General features: G+C 43.5%; 1 protein-coding gene and 1 long non-coding RNA gene across 2 annotated transcripts in view; one reads left to right on the plus strand and one right to left on the minus strand.

Moving 5' to 3' along the window:
- The first annotated feature begins 3,567 nt into the window (after positions 1-3,567).
- LOC118301481 (carbohydrate sulfotransferase 12) lies at positions 3,568-16,939 on the plus strand. The gene is made up of 6 exons (XM_035627037.2): positions 3,568-3,715; positions 6,374-6,493; positions 13,015-13,190; positions 13,327-13,473; positions 13,563-13,870; positions 15,557-16,939. The coding sequence occupies exons 2-6, from the start codon at positions 6,391-6,393 to the stop codon at positions 15,795-15,797; spliced, it is 975 nt and encodes a 324-aa protein (XP_035482930.1). The 5' UTR covers positions 3,568-3,715; positions 6,374-6,390; the 3' UTR covers positions 15,798-16,939.
- Positions 16,940-18,696: 1,757 nt separating this feature from the next.
- Positions 18,697-19,882, minus strand: part of LOC118300008 — a 2,896-nt gene continuing 1,710 nt past the window's right edge. Inside the window, exons 4-5 of the long non-coding RNA XR_007030316.1 lie at positions 19,613-19,800; positions 18,697-19,158 (exon numbers count right to left, since the gene is read on the minus strand). This is a non-coding gene — a long non-coding RNA (uncharacterized LOC118300008). The remainder of the gene's footprint in view (positions 19,159-19,612; positions 19,801-19,882) is intronic.

Consider the following 19,882-nt stretch of genomic DNA (forward strand, 5'->3'; position numbering starts at 1 on the left):
CAGGTAAAGGGTCCACCATTTTGACAACGTAAAAATCCCACACACTGTTACTGTGCTCTTGGAAATTATGTGCTGTTATTAACCTACTTTAACTAATTGTGTATGTCAAATGTTACAGACCACCTTAAAGACCATTTTGGTGTATGGCAAGAAGCAGATTTGTTTTGAGAACAAAATGGTGCCCCCCCCCCCACAAATAACGTAATCACATTGAGAGGCCTCACCCTTTAAGCATGGATATATCTTTTCATCGTGACAAGACGCATTCCTTCAATTTTATAGTCTGCCAATGGGTATGCGTCATGTAGTTCTTGTGGGTCAATAAGTTCCACTTCCTTGCCTGGCGATGTTTTGAGATCATAAGCTCTATGGTGTTCAATACACCATCCACTGAGCTTGCTGACAATGAAGACCAACTTGTCCAGCATGATCAGCATTTGGATGATTTCACAAAACTCTGGCAGTCCTCCCAGTGAGCCATGGGTCAAGATCATCCCACATTTGTAGTTTAGTCCATTGTATGTCACACTTTTGGCAAGCACACTGTGTCAATATTTGAAGACTTCTGTCTCAGAGCATTTGAGATTTCCTTGTTAAGAACATCGATGTGAACAGTAGAAACATTTGTCACTTCCAGTGGAGGCCTGGCAAAGCTACATGCGTGCAAATGATGTGCAATCTGATACTGATGTTTCTCAGAAAGGGAAAGGAGCACATTTTTGAAGCCCCTGATATTCCTTGCAACTCTCTTAAAAAAGCTATGCTTTGCTTCAAAATGCATGGTCCATAGGGCAACCAGTGGACCAAACTGATGGATCAAGTATGGATAATGCTCCACGAAATGGTGTTTTGGTTTAAGCGCACATTCTTGGAAAAACTCTTGAAATCTGGTTCTGTGCTCCGAGATTTTAAAATCAAGATATGCAATGGAGTCCTCAGTATGAACGGGACAGACAACAAGATCAACAATGTCCTTCAGGTCTGTTAAGACCTGCCAAGCTGGCTCCTCACAGGGAACTCTCCCTCCGATCAACAAAGGCAAAAATCTGATGAGACTCCAATTCTCATGTGCATTTACTCCAACAGTATTTTTAGATCCAAAACTGACAGCCACGGGATGAGGTCGGTTAGTTTTGTCAGTCCACTTAAAGTTGAATGTGCATATTGCCTCATTCAGTGTAACTAATGTGAAATACTTTTTTTTTTATGAGTGCATTGAGGCAAAGTGAAAGTTCAAAAGGAACAATTCCTTCAAAAAGATTGTGCACAATATCTGGGGGAAACCCAGTGGTAACGTCAAAATATGAGAGGCGCTTTGACAAAATACACTGTGATTTTACACCATAATAATTGAGCATATCATTTTCCTCAAGAACTTTCAAATGATCTGAGTGAGTATCTTTGGTTCTTAAAGTAAAGGCTCCACTTCTAACTTTGGATGTCTGGAAGTCTGCTCTTTCTCCAGTGCAAAACCTACATACGTAAGACCCTGAAAAATTTTCAACAAATCCAGCAATACCGTGAGCACCAAGGTTGTCAGCAACCACACACTGAACTGTGCCCTTTACCGTTCTGCCTAACTTTGTTACAAATATTCCACTCTGTTCCAAAATAACAAGATCATTAATTAAAGGTTCTAACACTTTCTCATACCCGTAGCACTTCAGATCATTACTTTTGATTAAAGCAGCCAAATAGATGGAGGATAATGTAGAGTTACAACCTGGTGGCAAATTACCCAGAGTCCAGTACAAACCACAAATCTTATGCTTCCTCCTGGATGTACCAAGTGGGTTACATATTTCAAAATCATCAATATATAATATCGATGAAATGCTTTCCTGCTTAGACAACAGTTGATTTTCTTTAAAGAAGGCACCGTCAAAGAAAGATTTGTATATGTGCACACTAGATCTCTGAGGCTGTTCAACTACAGTATTCAAATTACAAGCTTGATCTAAGATTCTCTGGCAGTCAAGAATTTGCTGCAAAGACTTTAAAATTGAAATATATTGAAATGACTTGCGATTCTTTCGGTCAAGTATATATTCCACTGGTTACACTACATTAAAGTGTTTCTTATAATAGAACTTTCGCCTCCATGAACTGGAAAGTGGACCTTTATCTCCAATTACTTTTTTAACAGGGTTTGTCTCACAGAGTGCAGTGGCTAGCTTTTCGACAACTGATGGGTCAAGCTGGCATCCATGATCTTGCAATACCTGGCTAATAGTCTTCTTAGTAATTGGCAGAGAAAGAGAACCAATCAAACTGTTTAACTCCTGCAAAAGTTCATCTAGAGCTGCATTAGACACAAGGAAGATATGTTCCAATTTAAGGAGGACTGAAGCAAGTTTAACCTCAATATCCTTTTCTACATTTTCAGAATGTCCATTGTCAAAAGCAGACTCTAAATTGACATCACTCTCTAAACTTTCTGCATCTGAAATGCCACTGGCAACACTGGCACAGTCTTCAACAGAACTTATCCCAGGTTTAAAGACACGGTCTGTGCCAGAGTGTTTTTCGGTATTTATGACTTTTAAAGTTCTCATAGACGTTGGTTTTATATTCACAGTCCTGGAACACACACGTCACAGTCTCCTTATTTTTAAGATGCTGAGAGATGTGTTGAATAAAATCCCTTTCTGTAGAGAGTTGATTATGGCCACAAAGCTGGCATTCGAACGTGGACACAGCTTTGGTAACAGCTCGTTGGGCAGGGTGCTTTCTTGACAAATGGCTCAGTAAAGCGTTCCAGGTCTTGAATCTACATGAACAATTTAAGTAAGTGCACGGATATGCATGGCCCCGTCCGTAATGTCTATGATTTAGTTTGTAGTGCTTGAGGAGTTCAGATCGTCTTGTAACAGTCTTCCCACAGTCTTTGCATTTCCACATGCAGCACAACACTAGAAAAACAAAGACATGGGCTTTACTAGGCATATCTTGGTAGATGTAATTTTTAGTCCACAATTCTACAATTCTTCCACTTTAAATTTACTTTCAATATACACATCTGAAAAAAATGTGAACTTAAGTATAGGAAAGATGCAGAAAAAGAGAATGCAAGGGTTGTGGTTCACCATAAGAAAAAATAAAAAAAGAAAGCCCCACCAGAATGGTTAAAGTCTTGTGTTTACATGGTCTCCGTTGGAGGCTCAGTTTTCAGGTCAATTTATATTTCAGGGCTTTTTACAATTAATTTATCAGATGTAAACACAGCTCAAGTCTGCATGGTTACTAGTTAGTATGTTTTAAATCAGTGCAAAACGAATATAACACTACCAAACCCTGTTGTTGAAACTCAAGCTTTTGTCCATTAATACTGCGTTGAGGGGAATTTCTTTTTCTGGTTAAACTTGAGTTGTGTAAATTAAGCAGCATCATCCCACTTGGTAACGGTGTGAGGATAAAGTAAAAAAGAGAGCCTGCTGCGTTATTTTACACAGCTGCTCGTTAGCACCGCTGAGCCTGTTGACGCTTGGCTCACCTGAAACACGTTGGACATGTATCCGCGTCGCCTCGGAACTATTCAACCTGAACAGAACGCAGCCCTCTCAGCGAGGCTGGCCCCGCCCACACCTGCGGGTCGCGGGTCAGAGACGCTCCCGCTCGCACCTGCGCGCTTACGGAAGAAAAAAAGAGTCTTTTCTCGAACAAGCCAGCTGTGGTCATCTGCCTGTGCCAGTCGCCCATCTGGATCCAGACATCGGTAAGTTGGCTTCTTATGGTCGCAGAACGTGCGCACTTTGTAACCTGGACACTTGTTGATGGATGAGTGCCCCTCTGTCCTCAGTTCGACAGAAGCTGATGAATCTTTTCTTATCTTTTTTTTTTTTGAAGTACAGTCATGAAATACAAACTACAAAAAACTAATGTGACTTTGAAAATACTGCATAGATTTGTTCAAATCGAAAACTTTATCAGTGTGCCTGAAAACACCCTCCGGATGAACAATAGTTGAAAGAACAGACTGCTACGGGAATAAATGTATTCTAAACATTGTTCAGGAAGAAAACAAATGTATTTCATAGCACCTGAGATTGATGTTTATATTTGATGACGGTTACCGCAGCGATACCAATGACTTGAACAAGTCGATGGAGAATACGGTGTCTATGAGGCTCCGTTTGTGAAGTGGTGTGAACTTTTTAAAGTCACTTTTAACCAGATTTACAGCAATATTTGTTCACGATATACTTTTCTTGTTTTTAAATAAAATCTAAATGTCAAATGTAAATGTGATGGTTGAATTTAATATGTACATAAAATGCAAATTCACTGCCAAAATGAAAAATCGGTTAACCGATCTTCCTCTGGCAGTGACGTCTGTGACACAGTCACTTCTCATCGTGCGTCACTGACACGATGAGAACATCGTGAAGGGAAGGGCACTTTTGGCAGCAATTCACAGTTTTTGGCGACGTTACACTGCACAGGAGTGAAGTTATATATAATGATGTGCTCATCGGCAGAACTGATTTGTGAGATGCGCACATTTAAAACCAGGCCGCAGTTCATCAACCTGGAGGGGGTACAAGTCAGCAGAAGAACCCTCATAAGAGCTCGGTGTAATGGGCCACGCTCCTTCCCAGGACGGTTGTGGCTCTGGTGCCATCTGCCAGGCGTCACAATGGGATCCGCAGCACCACACCTCACAAACTCACATAACTCACATAACTCACATAACAACCAGACTGGGCCAGTCGCCCAACTGGATCCTGGTGACTTACAAAAATTCACCCCACTTTTCTATACGTTGTTTGATGCTAAATGTGGCGCAATGTTGCCGTTTATTTCACTGTGCTCCACTTCACAAACGGAGCCCCAACGTCTTGTGCACATTCTAAAACTAGTTCACTGAACAGCAGAACCTTCTCATGAGCAGGTATCTCGGTTGCGGCACTGCAGGAACATAAAAAGGAAACGCCAGCAGCAGATGAATTTAATGTCGTGGATGAAGAGAAAGAAAGGAGGTGTGAGTTGGTTGATTCAGTAGATAAGCTAAGGATTGTTGTATACTAAGTAGCAATGATGTGAAGATGTATTGAAGAGAAGTCCACTCACACCGTCTTGATTGTATATAAAGGTTTATTACAAAAAGACACTGCAGAGCTTGGAGAGCATCCAGCCAAAAGAAAACTCTGTTCATACTGCGTAAAACGTAGACTTATATAGGACCGTGGTGTCCTTCAGAAAGAACCTCTGGTTTCACATGTGCTTATACAATGCTCAGATAACATTACAGAGCAAGAAACACGTGTACCCCACGTGCTACTCACATTACATAGATTGACAGACAGACACTACAGGATAATCATATCTTCTGAATGAGAACAGGCAGGGACACTTCTTGGCACAGGCCACAGAAGGTCCTGGGGGCGCAGCAACGATGACTTTTTTTCTTGCGTATGCGCGCAGCCGCAAGCGGGAGCGTCTCTGCTGCGAGACCCGTGTGCCGCACGAGGACGCGCACGACTGGGCGGGGACAGAGACCGACGGGGACATTCTGTACATTCAGAGCAGCCTCTGTGCTGCCCATATATATGAAATGTATATGTCTGAAAATTAACTTCATTCCTTTGAGGATCACAAAACATATGATGGAGTAATTAAAGGAAAATTATTATACAGACAGAATTATGGTCTATAGAAATATTAGGGAAAATCATCTGATACATTACAATATCCTCATAAATAATCTCTTCCAGGAACTACAGCATACACTTGTTAACAAGAACATAAAGTTATTCATAGATCTAGCCTCCTAAATTGTTGTGAAAATTCACCAGATTGATGGATTTAACTATGAACTGTACAACATTTTCTTCTGGGGGAGCATACCCCCGGACCCCCCTACAGGGTCTGACGTCCACCAGCATAGTCTCACAAAATATTATGTGAAACACCTGAACCCTACAAAGGAGTCCCTAAATGTATGTAGAAGTTTCAAATTGAAAGAAAATTTCTGGCAGAGGACCACCAGACCCCCTGTCTTGTGTCCGCCCCACTTCTCAGACCAAAGTTACACCCTTGCATAGATTCATGTCTCAGAAATTGAGATGATGAGATAAAATGTGAAAGATAACTTTCATGAAGCAATAATAAATAATAAATAACAATTTAGCCCTGGTGCTCTTTTAATACAGGGTGTCAGCATCCATCCCTTTCTTGCTGAACTGCAGCTTCAATTTATGTGCATTTTGGAATCAGTTTTCCAGTTTTTGGTAACATTGTTATCTGCATCTTCTGTAACTGGTACAGTATAAGTAGTATTTCATTTGCAAAACAAACTGAAGATAATTGTTTATGCCCTTTGTATTTAAGGTTTTGATAAGTCGGTGTACTTTTATTGTTTCTGGTTGGTTAGTGTAAGCTGACACTGCCATGGCAGCAGACAGAAGACTCCTGCTGCCCCTTGGAATACTTGGATCCATTTTTGTCATCATGTTGTGCCTTTACGGATGGGAAAAGTTACAGCACAAGGATGGTAAAGTAAAATACAGTGTGTGTGTGTGTGTGTGTGTGTGTGTGTTCTGCACTGTTCCTGTTCCGTATCTATGGTGTAAGACAGCTGTCAAAAAGATGTATCCGTAATTCAATAATTCATATTCATAATGTTAACAATTCGCCTGCGCATGTAGCCCCAGAGACAAACGGCGTCCGTTTCTCAATGTGCGTTCTTCTCTGTACTTGCGTTCTTGTGTTCTCACGAAACGTCATCAGTAGCTGCCAAAGTACCATGAAGTACTGTTCACATACAAAGAACGCATCGAGCCAAGAACGGATGCCCGGATGTTGTTCTCGCCGTGCCCCCTTTACCCAGGATGCATCGGAGGAGACTTGTGTGTTCTTGGGAGAGCCACGTATCCCAGAATGCATTTCGCGACAACCAACGGCAGCAAGCGGAAGGAGAAAAGTCTCAGCCGTAAGTTAAAACTTTTGAAATAAATCCCGAAATGTACTTTAAAGATGTTTTGAGGCGAGAATATAGTTGTTTTGACTTTATATCTATGGTCAGCGCTCTCGGTGCCCGTCGAGAGCAGCCTCATCTCGGCAAGTCCTTGTGGAAAGTCCCGCTGTCTCTGTCGCAGTTCAACATGAGCAATTTTTCCGTTTTGGTTAAATCAAATGATCAATCGCTGGTCTCAGAGCTTATAGGTATTTTCTGTAATGTTTTTGTCAGAGGGCAAAGTTAACGTTCATAGTTTTAGATGTTTATTTAATGAGAGAAGCTGTGGTGAGAGGAGAGAGAGCAGAGCTGCGTCTGTCGGACACACTGTAAATAAGTTGTATTAATCTTAATACTAAATAACTACTGTTCATGTTCTTACTCATTCTTGGAAAGCAACGGTTTCTTACATGAGGTGTATATATAATTGCAACCAAACAAAAGAAATCCCAAAGTTCTATAATATACAATGATATCCATTTTTATACATTAAAATTCATTTATTAAATGCTTACTGTATTTCCAAGTCACCAAATCTGCTTTGGTTCTTGTGTGTGTGTTTATGTCTCTTCTGTGAATCTTCAGGAGGAAGAATCCTGATTTGGCACCAGCAACATGGCAAAACGCGTCATGACCATCAAGACGAGCAGCCGACCTCCACCTCATTCGCCTCATCAACTACTCCACCTCATCACCTCGTCCACCTCATTCACCTCCTCCACCTCATTTACCTCCTCCACCTTATCACCTCGTCCACCTCATCACCTCCTCCACCTCCTTCACCTCATCACCTCCTCCACCTAATTCACCTCCTCCACCTCATCACCTCATTCACCTCCTCCATCTCATTCACCTCCTCCATCTCATTCACCTCCTCCACCTCATCCACCTCATCACCTCCTCCACCTCATTCACATCCTCCACCTCATCACCTCCTCCATCTCATCACCTCCTCCACCTCATTCACCTCCTCCACCTCATTCACCTCCTCCACCTCATTCACCTCCTCCACCTCATCACCTCCTCCACCTCATCACCTCCTCCACCTCATTCACCTCCTCCATCTCATTCACCTCCTCCACCTCATTCACCTCCTCCACCTCATCACCTCCTCCACCTCATTCACCTCCTCCACCTCATTCACCTCATTCACCTCCTCCACCTCATTCACCTCCTCCACCTCATTCACCTCCTCCATCTCATTCACCTCCCCCACCTCATTCACCTCCTCCACCTCATCACCTCCTCCACCTCATCACCTCCTCCACCTAATTCACCTCCTCCATCTCATCACCTCATTCACCTCCTCCACCTCATTCACCTCCCCCATCTCATTCACCTCCTCCACCTCATCCACCTCATCACCTCCTCCACCTCATTCACCTCCTCCACCTCATCACCTCCTCCATCTCATCACCTCCTCCACCTCATTCACCTCCTCCATCTCATTCACCTCCTCCACCTCATTCACCTCCTCCACCTCATCACCTCCTCCACCTCATCACCTCCTCCACCTCATTCACCTCCTCCATCTCATTCACCTCCTCCACCTCATTCACCTCCTCCACCTCATTCACCTCCTCCACCTCATCACCTCCTCCACCTCATTCACCTCCTCCACCTCATTCACCTCATTCACCTCCTCCACCTCATTCACCTCCTCCACCTCATTCACCTCCTCCATCTCATTCACCTCCTCCACCTCATTCACCTCCTCCACCTCATCACCTCCTCCACCTCATCACCTCCTCCACCTAATTCACCTCCTCCATCTCATCGCCTCATTCACCTCCTCCACCTCATTCACCTCCTCCATCTCATTCACCTCCTCCATGTCATTCACCTCCTCCACCTCATTCACCTCCTCCATCTCATTCACCTCCTCCACCTCATCACCTCCTCCATCTCATTTACCTCCTCCACCTCATTCACCTCCTCCATCTCATTCACCTCCTCCACCTCATCACCTCCTCCATCTCATTCAACTCCTCCATCTCATTCACCTCCTCCACCTCATTCACCTCCTCCATCGCATTCCCCTCCTCCATCTCATTCACCTCCTCCACCTCATTCACCTCCACCATCTCATCACCTCCTCCATCTCATTCACCTCCTCCACCTCATTCACCTCCTCCACCTCATCACCTCCTCCATCTCATTCACCTCCTCCACCTCATCACCTCCTCCATCTCATTCGCCTCCTCCACCTCATTCACCTTCTCCACCTCATTCACATCCTTCACCTCATTCACCTCCTCCACCTCATTCACCTCCTCCACCTCATCACCTCCTCCATCTCATTCACCTCCTCCACCTCATTCACCTCCTCCACCTCATTCACCTCCTCCATCTCATTCACCTCCTCCACCTCATTCACCTCCTCCATCTCATTCACCTCCTCCACCTCATCACCTCCTCCATCTCATTCACCTCCTCCACCTCATCACCTCCTCCATCTCATTCACCTCTACCTCATTCACCTCCTCCACCTCCTCCATCTCATTCACCTCCTCCACCTCATCACCTCCTCCACCTCATTCACCTCCTCCACCTCCTCCACCTCATTCACCTCCTCCATCTCATTCACCTCCTCCACCTCATCACCTCCTCCATCACATTCACCTCCTCCATCTCATTCACCTCCTCCACCTCATTCACCTCCTCCACCTCATCACCTCATCCACCTAATTCACCTCCTCCATCTCATCACCTCATTCACCTCCTCCACCTCCTCACCTCATTCACCTCCTCCACCTCATTCACCTCCTCCACCTCATTCACCTCCTCCATCTCATTCACCTCCTCCACCTCATTCACCTCATCCATCTCATTCACCTCCTCCACCTCATTCACCTCCTCCACCTCATTCACCTCCTCCATCTCATTCACCTCCTCCACCTCATCACCTCCTCCATCTCATTCACATCCTCCATCTCATTTACCTCCTCCACCTCATTCACCTCCTCCATCTCATTCACCTCCTCCACCTCATCACCTCCTCCACCTCATCACCTCCTCCATCTCATTCAACTCCTCCATCTCATTCAACTCCTCCATCTCATTCAACTCCTCCATCTCATTCACCTCCTCCACCTCATTCACCTCCTCCATCTCATTCACCTCCTCCACCTCATTCACCTCCTCCATCTCATTACCTCCTCCATCTCATTCACCTCCTCCACCTCATTCACCTCCTCCACCTCATCACCTCCTCCATCTCATTCACCTCCTCCACCTCATCACCTCCTCCATCTCATTCACCTCCTCCACCTCATTCACCTCCTCCATCTCATTCACCTCCTCCATCTCATTCACCTCCTCCACCTCATTCACCTCCACCATCTCATCACCTCCTCCATCTCATTCACCTCCTCCACCTCATTCACCTCCTCCACCTCATCACCTCCTCCATCTCATTCACCTCCTCCACCTCATCACCTCCTCCATCTCATTCGCCTCCTCCACCTCATTCACCTTCTCCACCTCATTCACATCCTCCACCCCATTCACCTCCTCCACCTCATTCACCTCCTCCACCTCATCACCTCCTCCATCTCATTCACCTCCTCCACCTCATTCACCTCCTCCACCTCATTCACCTCCTCCATCTCATTCACCTCCTCCACCTCATTCACCTCCTCCATCTCATTCACCTCCTCCACCTCATCACCTCCTCCATCTTATTCACCTCCTCCACCTCATCACCTCCTCCATCTCATTCACCTCCTCCACCTCATTCACCTCCTCCACCTCATCACCTCCTCCATCTCATTCACCTCTACCTCATTCACCTCCTCCACCTCCTCCATCTCATTCACCTCCTCCACCTCATCACCTCCTCCACCTCATTCACCTCCTCCACCTCCTCCACCTCATTCACCTCCTCCATCTCATTCACCTCCTCCACCTCATCACCTCCTCCATCACATTCACCTCCTCCATCTCATTCACCTCCTCCACCTCATTCACCTCCTCCACCTCATCACCTCATCCACCTAATTCACCTCCTCCATCTCATCACCTCATTCACCTCCTCCACCTCCTCACCTCATTCACCTCCTCCACCTCATTCACCTCCTCCATCTCATTCACCTCCTCCACCTCATTCACCTCATCCATCTCATTCACCTCCTCCACCTCATTCACCTCCTCCACCTCATTCACCTCCTCCACCTCATCACCTCCTCCATCTCATTCACATCCTCCATCTCATTTACCTCCTCCACCTCATTCACCTCCTCCATCTCATTCACCTCCTCCACCTCATCACCTCCTCCACCTCATCACCTCCTCCATCTCATTCAACTCCTCCATCTCATTCAACTCCTCCATCTCATTCACCTCCTCCACCTCATTCACCTCCTCCACCTCATCACCTCCTCCATCTCATTCACCTCCTCCACCTCATTCACCTCCTCCATCTCATCACCTCCTCCATCTCATTCACCTCCTCCACCTCATTCACCTCCTCCACCTCATCACCTCCTCCATCTCATTCACCTCCTCCACCTCATCACCTCCTCCATTTCATTTGCCTCCTCCACCTCATTCACCTCCTCCACCTCATTCACATCCTCCACCTCATTCACCTCCTCCATCTCATTCACCTCCTCCATCTCATCACCTCCTCCATCTCATTCACCTCCTCCACCTCATTCACCTCCTCCATCTCATTCACCTCCTCCACCTCATTCACCTCATTCACCTCATCACCTCCTCCATCTCATTCACCTCCTCCACCTCATCACCTCCTCCATCTCATTACCTCCTCCATCTCATTCACCTCCTCCACCTCATTCACCTCCTCCACCTCATTCACCTCCTCCACCTCATTCACCTCCTCCACCTCATCACCCCCACCATCTCATCACCTCCTCCATCTCATTCACCTCCTCCACCTCATTCACCTCCTCCACCTCATCACCTCCTCCATCTCATTCACCTCCTCCACCTCATCACCTCCTCCATCTCATTCACCTCCTCCACCTCATTCACCTCCTCCATCTCATTCACCTCCTCCACCTCATTCACCTCATTCACCTCATCACCTCCTCCATCTCATTCACCTCCTCCACCTCATCACCTCCTCCATCTCATCACCTCCTCCATTTCTTTCGCCTCCTCCACCTCATTCACCTCCTCCACCTCATTCACATCCTCCACCTCATTCACCTCCTCCATCTCATTCACCTCCTCCATCTCGTTCACCTCCTCCACCTCATTCACCTCATTCACCTCATCACCTCCTCCACCTCATTCACTTCCTCCATCTCCTCTGGTTTGAGGAGATGAGTCGCTCTGTGCAGGACGGTCGTCATTTTCTGCACAACAGCATGTTGATGCTGTTCCTGGAAGCCTGAAATGTTCCCATCAACTCTTTTGCTTAGTTGTGTCTTTAGAATTTTATACATATTCATTCAACTGTTTAATAAATTTAACTATATGAATTGTCTGATATGAATTGTTGATAAATACCATAATTAAATGTTCCTCTAACATCTGACCTGTGTGGTCCGGTGTCTGCTTGAGATATTTCTGTCTTTCTTGATAAGCAGTGTAATCGCTCAGGTCAAAAAGTACGTATATAAATGACTAATGATGTACGTGACACAGATGAGGTACAGGTACTTCTTACATGTATATATATGTTTGTGGGCCTTATTGTACGAGTCCTGTCCTGGTTTACTTGTACCCGTAAACTTGAAGTCGTATTCACAGTGAAGACTTTGTACTCGTAGAAATTTGAGTTGTATTCACAAGACTTTGCACTCAAAGCTTTTCGATTCATACTCATAACAACAATCCTAACCCGAACCCAATTTCACAGACTCACGGATATGACAGCAGAATTTTGTGTGCAACAACTTTTTTTACACACAAATTGTTATTTATTATGAATATGAATTATTGAATTACGGATACATCTTTTTGACAGCTGTCTTACACCATACGTATCTGGCTTTTATAATCTCACTGAGAGAAATGTCCTAAAGCACAGTTAATTCAACACTGATACTTTTGGATGTTTAGGACATATTTTCTTGTTCTTCTCATCACAGAGGAGAGGATGCATCAGGTGCAGGAACAGAGAAAGCAGCATGTGAAAGAAACCTGCTGTGATTACAAAGTGGAATTGTCTGATGGGAAGCGCAGTATAGATGATATAAATGACAGAGACCTGGAGAACCTCCTTGTGGATGACACTCACGGCATCATCTACTGTTTCATTCCCAAGGTGATACAGACATGAATACACACAACACACGTCACACAAGTTTAAGAAAAGGCTTGTTTGCTTGATGCACCGTTGAGTACAGCCTGACAGTGCCACTAACATGTCTGGAAACTCTTGGCCTTGTTCTCATCTACAGGTGGCCTGTTCCAACTGGAAGAAGGTGATGTTTGTGCTGAAGCAGGGCGAGCCGTATCGTGACCCCATGTCCATAGCTGATGATCTAATCGATCCCACCGACAAGCACCTCACTTTTCTAAAAAGCTTTCCCAGAACAGAGATGATGGTCAGTACATACAATGAACTCAGAAGTATCCTATGTTCCTATGTCACAAACCACAGCTGCCTTCATGTAAACTTATTTGTCGACTACAGGCAAAGCTGAAGCACTACACCAAGTTCCTGTTTGTCCGGGACCCATTTGTCCGCATCATCTCCGCCTACAGAGACAAACTCCAGAGAACCAATAAGTACTTCTATGACAACTTTGGCCGAAACATTCTTCGTCGCTATGGCAACCAGTCGGATCCACCACGTTCATTGGACGAAGCGTTTGCATCAGGGTTGAGCCCCTCATTTCACAACTTTATTCAATACCTTGTGGACCCGAAGACAGAGAACAGCGGGCCCTTTGAACCCCACTGGAGGCAGATGCACCGCCTGTGCCACCCCTGCCACATACAGTAAGGCCATTTTTACGGCAGCACGACCAAAGCTATAAAGATAGTGTCCTCTGTTTTGTATGGAAGCCTATAGGGGACTTACTTCAAATGAAAATGTAATTCCACAATAACGTTATAACTTTCCCCAAATGAATGTGTCTTTTGAGTTAAAATTTTAATGAAAATGCAATAATCCAATTTTCCTTTTCACATCCTTGGGCGTTCTATGACTATATTAAAATGATAATGCAATTTGATAACAATATGAAGATTTAAATGAAAACTCCATTTGACTTTTCATTTTCAAAGACCTTAACCTGCCCTTCGGTGGACAATATTTAAATGCATTAGGTGAAACAGCGCCCCCATATCATAGCATTTGAATTTACATGTTACTATGCTCTTAGAACATGAATTTGAAAATGCAATCTATCAGTCCTCTCACCAAGGCGGGTCTTCAGTAAGGACATTTGTATGCGCGACACACCATAGGCTGCCTTTTGGGAACCTGTAGCCAGAGACGGACAAGCTCCACAGCGCTAAGGGGAACCCGTAACCTGACTCACGTCATGCATGATGGGAAGTCCGTAGCTCAGCTACTGACTTTCCATCATGGGCTGCAGAGGCCATGGAAAATTAGGCTGCATTGTTTATATTACATTTGAATATTGTCCATTGAAGAGCAGGTTAAGTCTTTGAAAATGAAAAGTCAAATGGAGTTTGTATTTAAATTTTCATATTGTTATCAAATTGCATTATCATTTTAATATAGTCACAGAATTTCCATACAAGGATGTTAAAATGAAAATGAAAATTGTATTATTGCATTTTCATTAAAATTTTTACTCAAAAGACACATACATTTCTGGAAAATTATAATGCTATTGCAGATTTACATTATCATTAAGTCCCATATGGTTAGGGGATCTCCCCCATGGATTAGTTTCAGAAGATTTAGGGGTTTTATTGATCTGAGGAGAGTAATGGAACAATTGATGCAGTTGAATATGGAAGACAGAGACAGTAGATGTCTTTATTAGCAGAAGAATGTATTAGAGGAGCTCAATATTGAGGGGATTTCTGGTTCATACACAATTCAAAAAAGTGTCAGTGCATGATGTCACGAAAACCTCCCTGTCCCAGTCAGAGTGATGTATGCAACTCTCAGAATCATGTCATTATTAAATAGACCGATTGGCTCTTTAATATCAGGATGTCTAAACTATAAGCTAAGACTGTGACGTCCAAAGACAGTGACTGTCCCGACTTGCCAAAGATAAGATGACCTCGCACAGTGCACCAAGCACACAGAGGAGAGAATTTTCTATGTCTAAGTGGAATTACCAATTTACCAATTTAGAGTTACACACAAATATTTTATCGTGGGGTTTTTAACAAACCAAAAACTACATTGAAATAAAGTGTCAAACAAAACCTAAAATTTAAATAGGTTTTGATGTGTAAAATGATGAATTACCAGAAGATTCAATGTTGATGAATAACCAAGTGGCAGCCCATCATGACGTCACCTGTTAGTTTTGTGAACTTTTTTTGCTGAGTGGAGTTGCCCACCAAGAAAACCGGCTTGTGGCACTTCCACATTGGCTTCATTTTCCCGACCCGATGACTACGCCCATTTCAATATGCAGTCTGTGTAAATGACACAATTTTTACCCGTTGGCTGACATTGGTTTGTTTCCTCCTCAGCTATGATTTCATTGGCCATCAGGAGACTCTTCAAGACGAAGCTGAACAGCTACTGAAGCTCTTAATGTTGCAGGATGACATTAAGTTCCCCTTAGCATATGTTAACATGACTTCCTCTGTTTCTATGTGGGACTGGTTCAGAACAGTGCCTGTTGAGGACAGGAGGAAACTGTACAAGCTCTATGAGAGTGACTTCAGGTTGTTTGGCTACAGAAAGCCAGATGAATTTCTTGATGGTTGAGAAGAAGTGGGTTAGGGTTGGGCTTCATACCGATGACGCGAGGAGGGTCGTGTCATAGTTGGGAATTATTATCAGCCATATCCATTTCCCACTGCCTGTCTACAAGGTGTTTGTTTTTCCTTTTTCCTTACCCACCATAGAAGTTAACTATTAAATGAACAATGAATTAGTAACCATGAATCGCATCAGAAAATGTTAAGTATAATGACTATATTTGTGAGGTTAAGAGTACAAACAAGCTGAGTTGTATATTACTGTGCTCTCATATGCAGTTCATCTGCCACAATTCCCCCTTGACACAGAGAATGAATGTATGTCCATCTCCTTGCCCCAGGTGGTAGGCAACACTACTTAACTTATTTAAAAGAGGATTTTAAAAATCTTTTTATGAAAAGCATATCTTATGAAACATCTCAAACTTAAGTGTAGGGATTGCATACAACAACAACAATAATAATAATAATAATGATAATAATAAGGTATTGATTCAGCTTTTTGGGGGGGTATTTTGGGATATTTTATTTTTCTACAATATTTGACCACCTTTTTTAATTTCTACCCTGCAGTCAAACTTTAAGTCAGAAAGCAAAAGCACATTTGAGATCCTGAATGGAAACATTGTCTGCAGCTGATTTGGAAAGTGTAGTGAGATACACTGAGAAAACCGGCAGTCGTGTAAGAAGCACATATGCAAATATTGCTGAAACGGTGAACGATTTAGAAATGAAATGGGAGGAATTGAGAGAAAGTGTAAAGTTTGTGGAGATGATGATGCTACAGCCGGAACCTTCAATAGCCTACCTGTAACCTGTGTGTAAAACCTGTACTTTCTTTAGCTTCAGTTTTAAGTGCTTTGTTTTTTTACATATCTTCGCTTTTACACGATGAAAATTTGCTGCAGCACATAATGGGGATATGTTACTAACAAGGATAACTTGTATTTTCTTTTATCCGTGTATCATGACTCTTTGTAGTCATTTCTGGACATTGTTGTCACTTATGTATCTCTGAGGTTTTTACTTGCTGTGGTTTTATCGTATTGTTGTTGTTTTTTGTTTTTTTTAGAATACTGCTCATCTTTCATTCCTGAGGAATACTTTTTCTTCTTTTTCTTTGAACCAATAAAGGAAATTTACATTGAAGGGTGTCCACCTCGCTGCTTATTGTTTCTTTATCTCCTTGATACTTGTGCCTCCTGAGCATGACGTGAGAAGTTGAAGTGTTTTCAAGATTATTAATGACGGATCAACACTGTGATGAGTTGAAGAGAGCCACAAAATGTCCATCACAGTGGCGGCATTATGCATCTGGGGGCCCGTTTCAATGATTAATACGGGGCCCCACCCACATGAAACATAAACATTAATGACCAGGAAAAAAAACAAGGATGGCTGGTTTGCATCAATGTATTTCCGTTATTATGTGCACTTTCAGCTTTATGAACGGGCAGCTCAACATAGAAATATACCGACCTAGGCCACTACTTTAATTGAAACTGAAACAATTAACGTATTTTTGCTGGGGTTGAGACGTTTTGCGGTCTTGATGTACTCAATGGTTTTTGTGGTCCGTCCAAACCAAGAATGGTTTCTCCACTCTCTCCCACCAGTGTCTCCATTCCTCCAAAGCCATCTTTACCGGTAACAGCTCCCGATTGCCGATGTCATAATTACTCCATGTAGCGGGTGAGAAAAGAAAGCACAGGGGTGCAGCTTTTTTAAACCTTCTTTTATCTTGTTTCTACTCTGTAGCACTTTGAGATTGCTTCTAGCAATGAAAAGTGCTCTATAAATTAAATGTATTATTATTATTATTATGATTATTATTATTATCGTTGGGGTAGCGCCGAGAAAGGACGGCCCACACTCCCACATCAGAAACATCCTCCTCAACCACAAAAGAGCCGAGCATCAGCTGTGATTCAGCTCGATTTCTTGTTTCACTTTTCTTACTGATGAACATGTATACCACCCGATGTTCCATTTTCATTGGTGGGCGGGTCTACTGTGCCCCCTTGCTTCTGATTGGCTATGTTTGCGCTGTACTCTTCAAAATAAAAGTGCAACCTCCTGCCTTCAGACGGTGCAATAGATGGATAGATAGATAGATAGATAGATGGATGGATGGATGGATAGATAGATAGATTGATAGATGGATAGATGGATGGATGGATGGATGGATGGATGGATAGATGGATAGATAGATAGATAGATAGATAGATAGATAGATAGATAGATAGATCACTGACCATACTTGTACAACTGTCGGCCATGATGCCGCATAGCATATTTAATAATCATTTATTATGATGCTCTTGTCAAGAGGTGCCGCACATATGTTGTAATAAATGGTTGATTGACTTTCAAATGATCTGTTGGTGTGTGGTTAGAAGGTAATGACAAAGAGTTTTGTTGTATTGCAGCTGAATAATTGCTCAGCATCATCATCATCATCAAAATCATCATCGTCGTCAGCAGCTTCTCCGAGATCGGGTCGCGGCGGCAGCAGCTTCAGCAGGTCACCCCAAACAATTGCTCAGCACCATCCTCGAAAATGAAACAGGGGGTAAGTTTCCCTCAGGATGTCCAGTGGACAGTGAAGTCTGTTTTCCATCATTAGAAAGATCACTGGCGTCGATGGAACCAAAGGTAGTTGCGATAAACGCCCAGCAGGTGTCGCCCCGTGAGGACCTGCTCATCAATAGGTTCTGTGACACAAATTTTCTCCAAAAAATGTGTCTATATTGACAGCTAGAAAGAAAAAGGCTGTAGCTGCTATCCATGCATACTTACCTGATGCGATTTTGAATTTCAGTGAAGAAATGATATCTTGGTATGTATTAAATGAAACTAAATATCTGTACATTTGCCTGTTTGAACATACAACCAACACACATTCAAACTGTTTTGAATTTATTTTGAACACAGAAAATGTAGTTATATATATATAACTATATAGTTATATATATAGTATAGGACACATTGTTTTTGACTGCTATTGATTGATCAGTCAATTTTACGGGATGGACTTTAGCAATGCCAGTGCTGCAGACAGTCCAGCGACCTGTCTTCTTACAATGTCTATTAGGTCCTTTATCCCACCTTGGAAGTGCCTTGGGTCATTATTGACTGCACGGTCAAAGAGTTCAGAAATGTCTGAATAGTGCAGTGCAAATTCATCTCAGCTGCTGCCTGGTGCTCCACTGCTGAAAATGGGTTTCTCCCAAACATTGACACTCGTGTCAGAGCGGACCCCACTCCAAGGTTGTAGCAGTCTGCAGCCTCTGCAGCCTCTGGCGAAAGATCTGCAGGCAGTTTCTTTGGGCATCCACCCAGAGCCAGTTGGTTTGGGATACCCTTGCCTAAATAAAATAAGCACATCAAAACAAATCAGGGGCCATGGTTGGTGTAACGATATATATCATGCATATCAGTGCACTTCAAGCAGCGTGTAATCATGTGCTGCCCTTACTAAAAAGTCTAAGTGTTCCATTAGTACATTAGAACCTACAGAGTGCATGCCTTCAGTTTACTTCTTCTGTACTTGTACTATGTACAAATTACATTTTTGAGATTTAAAAACTGTTGTATTCTGTATTGCATTTGTTAAATATCTGCTTAGACTCATTTAGCTTGTGTGAAACCATCTGTTCTCTAACTGCACTATTTCCTGTAGCCACCTTAGAATGGAAGACATTTCCTTGGGTGATACACCGCTGCAGACAGAAGGGTTTTATTATTTACTGTAATATTATTTACTATTTTCTCTTTGCTGCCCATCACATCAAGGTCAGAACAGGTTGTTGGTAAGCAAACCTTGGATCCTGTGTGCATTCCAAGACTGCACCATCCGGTCACGTCCAGGTCAGAGTGGACACGCAACATCGTGTCCTGTTGTCGTCAAGGTTGAGCTCCTCCTGGTCGACTGGGTGGACGAGCGCCCCTTTCAGTGGATAGTTTAGCCTGTTGTTTACTTCTGGCCACTTCCTTTCTACTGAATGATTCTGACATTTAGAAAGAGTAAAGAAAAATGACCAGTGTCAAATGGTCAGCAGAGAAGATTAATGAGCAACATGGCATTATGAC

Source organism: Scophthalmus maximus, chromosome 2 (genome assembly GCF_022379125.1).
Source record: "Scophthalmus maximus strain ysfricsl-2021 chromosome 2, ASM2237912v1, whole genome shotgun sequence".
Taxonomy (NCBI): Eukaryota; Metazoa; Chordata; class Actinopteri; order Pleuronectiformes; family Scophthalmidae; genus Scophthalmus; species Scophthalmus maximus.